Source organism: Scylla paramamosain, chromosome 23 (genome assembly GCF_035594125.1).
Source record: "Scylla paramamosain isolate STU-SP2022 chromosome 23, ASM3559412v1, whole genome shotgun sequence".
Classification (NCBI taxonomy): domain Eukaryota; kingdom Metazoa; phylum Arthropoda; class Malacostraca; order Decapoda; family Portunidae; genus Scylla; species Scylla paramamosain.
This window is the reverse complement of record NC_087173.1, coordinates 13,213,255-13,223,254: the sequence shown is the minus strand read 5'-3', so window position 1 is coordinate 13,223,254 and position 10,000 is coordinate 13,213,255. Positions and strand designations below refer to the sequence as shown.

The 10,000-nt window shown below is 39.3% G+C and overlaps 1 protein-coding gene across 5 annotated transcripts in view; it reads left to right on the top strand.

Moving 5' to 3' along the window:
- The window catches only part of LOC135112244 (uncharacterized), a 152,446-nt gene that overhangs the window by 125,085 nt on the left and 17,361 nt on the right, over window positions 1-10,000 (top strand). For all 5 annotated transcript variants that reach the window (XR_010274200.1, XM_064026497.1, XM_064026500.1 and 2 more), the window contains one exon: window positions 2,231-2,421. Coding sequence is in view for 4 of the 5 variants with exons in the window: in XM_064026497.1 (XP_063882567.1) it covers window positions 2,231-2,421 (191 nt within the window). In the remaining variant the exon portion in view is untranslated. The remainder of the gene's footprint in view (window positions 1-2,230; window positions 2,422-10,000) is intronic.

The following is a 10,000-nucleotide window of genomic DNA, read 5'->3' as shown; positions in this document are numbered from 1 at the left end:
ATATATATATATATATATATATATATATATATATATATACATATATATATATATATATATATATATATATATATATATATATATATATATATATATATATATATATATATATATATATATATATATATATATATACATATACATATATGTATATATATATTATTTTATTGTATCACAATTTTAGTTGCCTTTAACAGTTTTAGTTACTTTTAACATTTTACTGAAGCACAGTTCACATGCCTTTTCATCATTTTGTAGCGGCACCACATGACCGTGACGTTCCAGCGCCAAATTTTTAAATCGCCGACGAAAACCCAAATATTATATTGTTTCAGTCTTTCAAAGTCCATGCGTGTGTCTGCATGACCTCCCTGAGAGTTAGAGTGACAGTCCCGACGCTACTCGTTCTCCTCTGCCTTTAAATGATGCAGTGGTGGGCTGGTGGTCTAAATTCTGACTTCGATCCCTCCTCACGGTAGTTTCTCTGCTGTGAAGTTAGTTTCCGTCATAACGCGTCCGCTCCACCTGACCTTGTTGCTGCAAATAGGGAATCATGGAAAAAAAAAAGTGTGTACAATTGAAGTGAGTAATCCTTACTGGTTAAGAATGGACTTCTCCTCACACACGGAAGGAGAGAATAGATTGTCTTTGTCCGTTTTAGGCTGCTGAATTATTCAGGAGACTGGAGTACAAACGCATCTATATAAAAAATAAGCAGTCATAAGAAAAGTGTCTAGAATTAATGGGTAAAAAATAAATATGATGTTAATTTTTTCTGTCTTTAGGCTACAGAGATATTAAAGGGACTGCAAGTCTAAAAGAAATATGTTGTAAAAATTGTGCAGCATTGTAGGGACTTTTCCTGCCTTGAAACAGAGGAGGGGAGAATAAGAGGCTAATTTTGTCCTCTTTAGGCTATATTATAAAAGGGACTGCAGTACTCACGTAAGCCTAAAAAACATATTGTAAAAACTGTGCAGCATTGTAGGGACTTTTCCTGCCTTGAAACAGAGGAAGAGAGAATAAGAGGCTAATTTTGTCCTCTTTAGGCTACATTATACAAGTGACTGCAGTACAAACGCATCTAAATAATATATAGACAAAACCATCCAGCACTCAGTGGCCCCATCGCGCTGGTCAGTAGAGGACCCGAGGCCACCAGACGCAGCGGAACCTTTCTGGGTCGTAACATGATAACCCGGGGGACGTAAATAGGTGAGTATCCGGTATGAGTGTCAGAATAATCCAATACTTGCTTAAAGGTCAGGGAAATTGAGCACACCAGACACGCTCCACAGGACACAAGCTCTCGTCCTTCACCTCCATTCATTTCAGCGAAACGACGCGAGGAGGAAAGTGTGGGAGACTGGAACGAAGCGACTGCAGTGTTTTGAAGAATGAGCATGAAGATTCTTTGCCTTTTTATTTATTTATTTGCTTATTTATTTATTTATTTATTCATTTATTTCATTTATTTATTTATTTGTTTATTTTTATTCTATTTATTTTATTTTTTTTGTGGTGTGGGTTTGTGCCTCTATGGTGAAGGGTCTGCTTGTCTTCTTTCTGAGATTTACACTCTAATCTTTGAAGCAATACTCACATAAATGGGCACTGAATATTTAGTAAAGCTTTCCAAAGATTTACACTATCATTGTTCAAGCAATGCTCACCAGAGTGGGGACAACGTTTAGTAAAGCTTCCCAAGTGTAGGTAGTTTGATGTTTACTTAGTAAAACCACCGCGGGTTACTGAAATAAAATGGTTCTTTCATAAGAGCGCAATGATGATTAATTTTGGCTCTTTCTTTATTTATTTTTTTCTTTTTTTAATGGTAATGCATGGCGTTAGCTACAGCATCATTATGGACACACTCTTCAAGACCCCCATTATTGTCGTAGGGAAAGTACTTATAGAACACCAAATCCGAACTGTGGCCTCGGTATTTCGTGTTACTGGCCAGTGTTCAGTTATATGATGCTGCAAAGGGTCTTCGGGTCCTCCAGGCTCAATTCCCTAACCTTGCTTTATACTCTCGCTCCTCCTTCTTACAAGCAGAAAGTGAGTCCATTGCAATATGAAAAAGGATATAAAAAAGGTGCCAGATTATGAAAAAATGCAGTTGTAGTGTAGTTTGTTACTAATATTGTACCGAAATTAATTGTTCATACATATTTTGAAACTTTTAAAGCATTCTGTACATTTTACCGTATTCTTTTATATTTGACAGTGCCGCCGAAGTCCCGAGTGGCTTCGAGACAAGGAAGAGAAGCCACGCGACTCACTTCAGCCAGTCAGTCAGTGGTCAGTGGCGTCAGCTTCGTTGTGGTGTACGTGTGAGTCTTCTGTGTTTTCTTGGACGCTTATTTGGGCTCTAGGTGAACCAAGATTCTCCCAAAGCTTGTCCACAGTGGTCAGCAGGTATGTTAACTTGGTAATAAGTGTATTTGGACATATACTGCTAGTGAAACTGGTGTGTCGTTCCTCGCTAGGCTAGTAGGAAGCAAGCGGTTGAGGAATCACAGTTGCCAGATGATTAATAACTAACATTTTCTTAATTTTGCATATTTATCAGTTTTTTTTTTTCTTCTTTGTATTTCACATGACTATCTAGGACGTAAGTGTTTCTAGTGCCATGAATCTAAAGGAATGGTGCTTGAAATGGGAGGTTGTAAGGCTGAGGGACACGAAAATAGGCTTGAGTGTTGGCGGGAGTGCGCAGTGCGTTTACTGTCTAGGCGTCTCTGCTCCCTCACCACGCACCCCGCCGCTGTCACAACGTTCCCCGGTATATTACACTTGTTTCTTGAATGTTTACCGTAAAGTCTGCAATCAGGAATCATCGCAAACATTAACCATTGTTGTCTTTCTGATCACCAGCACATCCTCTGCCGTTCCACCTTCTACCACTCCGATATTATCTTCCACTTCCTTGTCGCTGTTTGTTCCTCCATCACTTTCATAACCATCATCAACTGCCTTTCCCTCATCAGCACATCCTTCACCTCCACCACATCAACTCACTCCGCTTCATCATCAACTCATCCACACGAGGAATCATGTGAGGAGCCAAAAGTGAGAGAGCTGAGGTGAATCAACACTCGTTACTAGAATCACTGTTCATCTCATTAAATTGAGAGTGACTTACTTTGTTGCCATGGATTTATCTTTACCCCCACCAGCCCCACCCCAAACCCAGCCTGCCCCCAGCCTTACCTCCCCTAGTCTCACCTCCCCAGCGCCATCTTTCCTGCTTCCTGTTCCTAGCTTCGCCTCCCCAGCCTCACCTTCCCAGCCTTCCCTAGCCTCACCTCCTCAGTCTAACCTCCACAACCCTGTCTTTCTAGCCTCGCCTCCTCTCTCCTGCTTGCCATGCCACCCACCCCTCAGCTTCTCCACTCCCCAGCTTTAGTAGTAACGACCCCCGCAGGCCACGTAATTGCACGAGTCATTACCGTGTGTGTGTGTGTGTGTGTGTGTCCACGAGGCGGCCAGGAAGCAGCATTAGTATTGGCCTTTAGGTATTTACATTGACTTATTTTAAAGTGAATATCAGGCATCTCAGTTATACCTGGGGTGGGATTAGGTTAGCGGATGTTAGCAGGTTGTTTGTCAGTCTGTTTGTCTATCTGTTGATTTGTCTTTGTGCCGATACAGCAATGTCATTTTTTTTTTCTATTTACCTCAGTTTTGTCCTGTCAATCTATCTATGTGTCTTTCTTTCTCTGCATCAGTCTATCTATCTATCTATCTATCTATCTATCTATCTATCTATCTATCTATCATTCTATCTATCTATCTATCTATCTATCTATCTATCTGCATCTGTTTGTCTAATTTCATCCATCTATTCATATATCTGTCTTATCTACCTATGTAACTTCTCATTTTTCTCTCTCTCTCTCTCTCTCTCTCTCTCTCTCTGGTAGGCTCTGTGGTATGTGGTTTGTGTGGCAGTCTGAAGGTTCACGTTCGATCGTGGAAACCTCCTTTTTCGTCACCTTCACCTGGATGTTGCGGCGTCATGACTCAGAATCATTTGATGCAGTGAGGCGCTGGTCACTGCATCGCGGGGGCGCTTCGATCATGAATACTATCGTGCGGGAAAATTAGTAACTTCCAGTAAAGTGTCCACCTAGTGTTAAGAAAGTGAGAGGAAGAAATGTTTGCCAACGCCCTTCATGAGGAGACCAAACGAACTGGAATAGACCAGAGAACCTCATGAAAATAAAACCTTTTGCTTCACATATGGATTAAATTGTTGGACTTGCCTATGGACTCCCACACTCTGGCGTCTTGAGTGAGTTTTTTTTTTTTTTTTATTGCATGAATACAAAAATAAAGTGAACCTCTTCCCTCTCACTCACAGTCTTCAAGGAACATTGTAGTTTTTGTTGTCCTTGGCACGAGCTCTTAAATGATAATACTAATAAAAAAAGAACAATAAAAAAATATGTAATCCAGTAAAGATTTCCCTCCCACTTACAGTCGTCGTTTTCTAAGCTCTCCACGGCAAGACTCCACGCAGGTCGCAGGAAACTGAGGGCAGAGTCTTCTTTTTCTATAGCCTTTCTTCTACTGTTAATATTCATTCTGCTTCGTGGGTTGGGAAGTGTTAAGTTGATATTTTCTCGTGTCTTAATTCTACACAATTCTAAAACATTTCTTTCTGGAAAGTGAGGAAATACGAGTCAATTCTTTACCTTCAGTTTTTGTTTTATTAATACGAATCCCTTTGCTATGTAAATATAGTAATATTTAACAGATATTTTTTAGGGGCTTTTTATATTGTTCAGCACATAAGCTTAGCCACGTTCCTTAACAGTGAGGAGGGATGCATAGTGTGTATCCCTAACCTTTGTTGTACTGATACCATTCTTTCTGCCGTAACTTTAGTGCTTTCCACGAAATATCTTTCTCACTTTGAAAGTTCTTTACGACATAAATTTCAAACATGTTCTTGGAAAGTGAGAAAACAGGATTATTTTTTTCTGTCCTTTGTTCTACTCCTACGATTCTTCCTGTTTCCTAGGTTCGATAATCTCAAACTGACATTTTCTCGTTTTCGTAATTCTGCTGGGGAGAAATTTCAAACACGTTCTTCAGAGTGGGGAGGCCTGTGTCTTCCTTACCTTTAAACTTTGTTCTGGTGATATGATTTGTTCTGTGATGTAACGTTAGTAGTCTTCAGTACATATTTTCTACTTTGGCTTATTAATGCGATTCCATCTGGTATGTGCCTTAAGCTGATATTTTCTTGTGTTCTGAGTTTTTAGGAGAGGTTTTAATTACGTTCACAAAAGTGAGGAAAGAGGAGCCTTCATAATCTTTACCCTTTTTTCTACTAATGTGATTTCTTCTCCTACGTCCGCCAGGAAGTCTTAAGTTGAATTTTCTCGGTTTCTTAGTTTCTTGAGGAAGAGATTCCAAACACGTTCTTCACAAAAAGGATGAATATTTATCTACACGTGGCAGTCCATCTATAAAGGATGCCAACCTCTTTCCACCTGTAAGGGAGTATCAAGTTGACATTTTCTCGTTTTATATATATATATATATATATATATATATATATATATATATATATATATATATATATATATATATATATATATATATATATATATATAATATAAATATATATATATATATATATATATATATATATATATATATATATATATATATATATATATATATATATATATATATATATATATATATATATATATATATATATATATATAATTTTTTTTTGCGATGGAATTTGAGGCATGGTTCATAAAAGTGAGGGAGAGGAGTTCTCTTTACCTGAAGCTTTTGTTTTTGTAATACGATTCCTTGTGGTGTGTGACTTAAGTATTGCTTTTGTAAGGTTTTTAAGACAGAATTTCACCACGTGCCTGGAGTGTGAGGCGGGAAGAGTCAGTTGTTTATCGTTGGCCTTTTGGTCTTTTTATTTCATCACTACAGAATCTCAACCACTTCCCTGAAAAGTGACGACCAACGAGTACATGACTTATTTGTGGGTTTTGTTATACTAATGTGATTCCTTTTGTTATGTAAGTTAGTGAGTTTAAGTGATTTATTCCCGTTTTCTTAATTCTTCTTGACTATTTTAAACCACGTTCCAGAAAACTAAGGAAGGATTAGAATTCCTTATCTCTGCCTTGTAATATGGCAGTGCAAATCCTTCTCTGATGTAGATTTTTTTTTTATTTATTTATTTATTTTTTTTTTTCAGAATTGTTCTGGGCAGATTTTAAACCATGTTCATTATGAAAAGTTTTATCAGTCTTTAAGGAAATATTTCATTTTTTCTCTCGCCAAACTTCTGAGGACAATAATCTGAGCCACGTTCAAGGTGAAGACTTCGTTTCATGGAATAGAAAGGGATGTGTTTTGTTAATGTGTAGCGGCAGATTCATCCCAGAGCGTGTCTTTACAAGCTAGGGAGTCTTAGGCAAACATTTTCTCTTCTACTTCAGTTCCTCTGGATAGAAATCTGAGCCACATTCCTGGCAAAGTGAGAAGAAGTTTGTGTTTTCATTATTTATAGCGTTATTTTTATTTCAAGAGCTCATTTTTGGCACGTAAGTATATGTTTTATTTTTATTTATTACTTTTTTGATGAGGGAGGTGGACGTGACCAGAGTTTGAACTCAGCAGACTGAAAAGACTAGGAGGATGGGAAGGGGGAGAGGGGAGAGAGAGGGAGGGAAGGGAGGATGGAAAGGGTTGAAGAAAAGAAAGTTTAAGGAAGAGATGAGTGTTGTGTCTTCATGTTGTTTGTTTATTTATTTATTTATTGTTATAGGTGAGAGTTGGGATTGTGGAGGAAAATTTTTTGTTTGTTTGTTTGTTTGTTTGTTCCTTCTTGTTTGACCTGCCTTTCGTTCCTCGTTTCTTTGTTTTATAATGTTTGTATTTACTGGTGTTGTTCTTGTCTTCCTGTTACTCCTTTTTTTGTGTTCTTTTCTCCTTCACCTCCTCTCCCCGCCCTTTTCCATTTCTTTTTTCTTCTCTTTCTTTTGATTTTCTTCTTCCTCCTCCACCACCACCACCACAACTACTTTTTTTTTCTTCTTTTTCTTCTTCTCCACCACCACCACCACCACCACCACCACCACAAGTTCCCTCCACATTTATCACATTGTCAATCTTTCCTCACTCGATCCCTAGTATACAGCGGCACTCATTCCTCACCTAGTGGCGGCAGTTAGGGTGCACGTCACTCCAGGGTGTTACAGGAGACTCATTAGAGGACAATGAACACGTTGCAGAGGCTCAGGTGTTGTCACTATTTACCTGGATATAAACACCTTCATTATTCTCCACTCGGGTCCTCTGTGTTTTTTTTCCTGACAGGTTCAAGATTGACTTAAAGAGACGAGAAGAGACTGGTTCATAAATAGATAGGTAGATGAATGGAAGAGAGTAAGGAATCAGGTCATTAGTGCAGAGTTATTTGGGAGTTTTAAAAGATTGGACAAATTTATGAATGATTAGTGGAAATTGATGTGTTTTGTAAAGATTGCCACGTGTAGGCCTGATGGCTTCTTGCAGCTTCCCTTGTTTCCTTTGTAATGTTCTTATAGCCTCGTGTTCTTGAGCTTTTTCTGTCTCACCAGGGCTATTTTCAGAGGCTACAGAGATGCTTACTGAAGTTGTCATGCGTGTTTCTCCCGCTGGTTATGTTGAGTCCTTGATCACCTGCTGCTACAATAATCATTGTGTAGGGAGGGGCTAGCTGGTTTACCGGGGCGGGGCGCCTCTACCCTCGACCTTCCTCTCTCACGCTTCGCTGCCTTACTTGGGGCGAACACGACTCGGAAAGACATAAACCGATAAAGGAGGAAGGGGAGGAGGAGGAGGAGGAGGAGGATGAGAGGGAGGAGGAGGAGGAGGAGGAGGAGGAGGAGTACTTGGCGAAATAAAAGAAAGATAAGAACAGCGGAGACAAGTGGGAGTGAAAATCTGAAGAGAAAAATAGGGAAATGAAGAGAAAGTTGTTAGTGATAAGGATGAAGGTTACGAGACTCTGGAAGAAGAAAGAAAATGAAGAGGTGAACCAGAGGGATGAATAAGAGAACATGAAAATGAAGAGAAAGGATCAGATGAAGAGGAGAAGGAAAAGGAGAAAGAAGAGGAGAAGAATTAAGAATAGAAGGTCGAAGAGAAGGAAGAAGAGGAGAAAAGGGAAAATGACAATGAAGGGAGAGGAAGGGGACGAGGAGGACAAGAAACAGAAAGAGAAGAAAAGAGAGAGAAAAAAAGTAAGACGGAGTAAGGGAACATGAAAAACAGAGGAACATGAAAAAAAGAAAAAAAAAGAAAAAAAAGGATAACATCAACAGTATCATAAGTTCATTACCTTCACACGGTGTTCACCTGACTGACTTCATGAAATTCGTGCACAACTTTGCTTTTCGCTGACCAGTGCTCACCTCAGCCCCTGCTTGCCTGATTGCCTGCTTGAGGGAACGTGAATGCCCTGAAATTAGTGATTAGCGGACGGCGAGGGGCGGAGAGGGAGGCTGGCGAGGGTGGAAAGGAGGGAGTAGATAGGTGAAAGGATGGATGAACTAGAATGGTGGATGGGATGGTTGATAGTGGATGGCTTGGATGGTTGATGGAAGGATGGAAAGACTAGGATGGAAGGATAGAAGACTAGGATGGACTAGGATGACTGCTGTCTGGATTAGGATGGTTCACAGTGGATGGTCAGGATGAAAAGCATTGATTTTGTCAGTTTTTCTTATTGCTGTGAACTTCAGAGGGAAAAATGTTGAAAAAATATCTTGAGGGGAGAATGTTTAAAGGGGAAAATTATTAGAGGGAAAAATGAATAGAGGGGAAAATGTGTACAATAGGAAAATATCAAGAGAGAAACACCACTACATAGGAAAATTACTTGAGGGAATCATGTCTACAAAGGAAAATATCTAAAGAAGAAAATGACTAGAGAGGAAAATAATTACTAAAAGGAAAATGACAGCAGGGAAAATTACCAGAAAGAAAAAAAAAATAAAAGGAAAACTGTTCAGTTGGGGAAATGTGTACATGAGAAAATAACGAGAGAAAAAAATGACGATAAAAAAAAATGGTGAGGGGAAATTTAGATAGAAAAGCTACTCCTTTTTTTTTTTCGATATGGTCCCTGTGACCTCGCTGTAGTGTGAAAATACTCCTATCAGTCAAAACGACAAGTGTGACCATTAATATTAAGATCATACAAGACAGTCAGGGAGCGTTGTAATTCTATCCAGACTCTTGACCTCAGCTGACAGTCTTAACAAGGCCCTCACACCCTCTTCTCTCTCTATCCTTCCCTCCCTTCCTCCTCTTTACCTTCTTTCTTCCTCTTGCTCTTTCTTCCTGTTCTTCCATATTTTCTTGTCTAACACATCCTGGTTTCCTCATTTTCTTATCCTCTCCTCATTCTTCTCCTCCTCATCTTTCTCTTCCTCTTTCTTCCTCTTACTGGTTGCTTTTCTTTCACGCGTTCTGCTTTCCTAAATTCTTCCTGCTGTCTCTTTACTCCTCTCCTACTCATTCCTCCTACTCTTCTTATTCCCATCTATTCTTTCTTCTCTTTCTTCCTTTTTCAGTCTTTCTTCTCTTCCTCCCCTATCCTATCTACTGCCTTTCCTCCTCTTCCTTCTCACATCTTTTACTCTAATTCTTTTCCTTCTACTCTTCAAATGTTCCTTTCCTCGTGTTTCCTTACGTCTCTACTAGTCATAATCTTCATCAGTAATCTTCCTACACCTTCCCTTTTCTCTACTGCCTTTGTATCACTCAGTCCCACAGTGAGATGGATGAAAATGATGAAAGGTGATGGAAATTTTGATCCTACGCTATTCATGGGGCTACAGAGGGAGGCGCAGCAAATGAAAGTGAAAGAGAGCTCGCCAATACCGTAGATTTTCACCCTTGTTAGCTGGCAGGGCAGAGAGGTCGTGAAGCAGCGCTCATGGCCTTGTAAGAGTCAACGAGT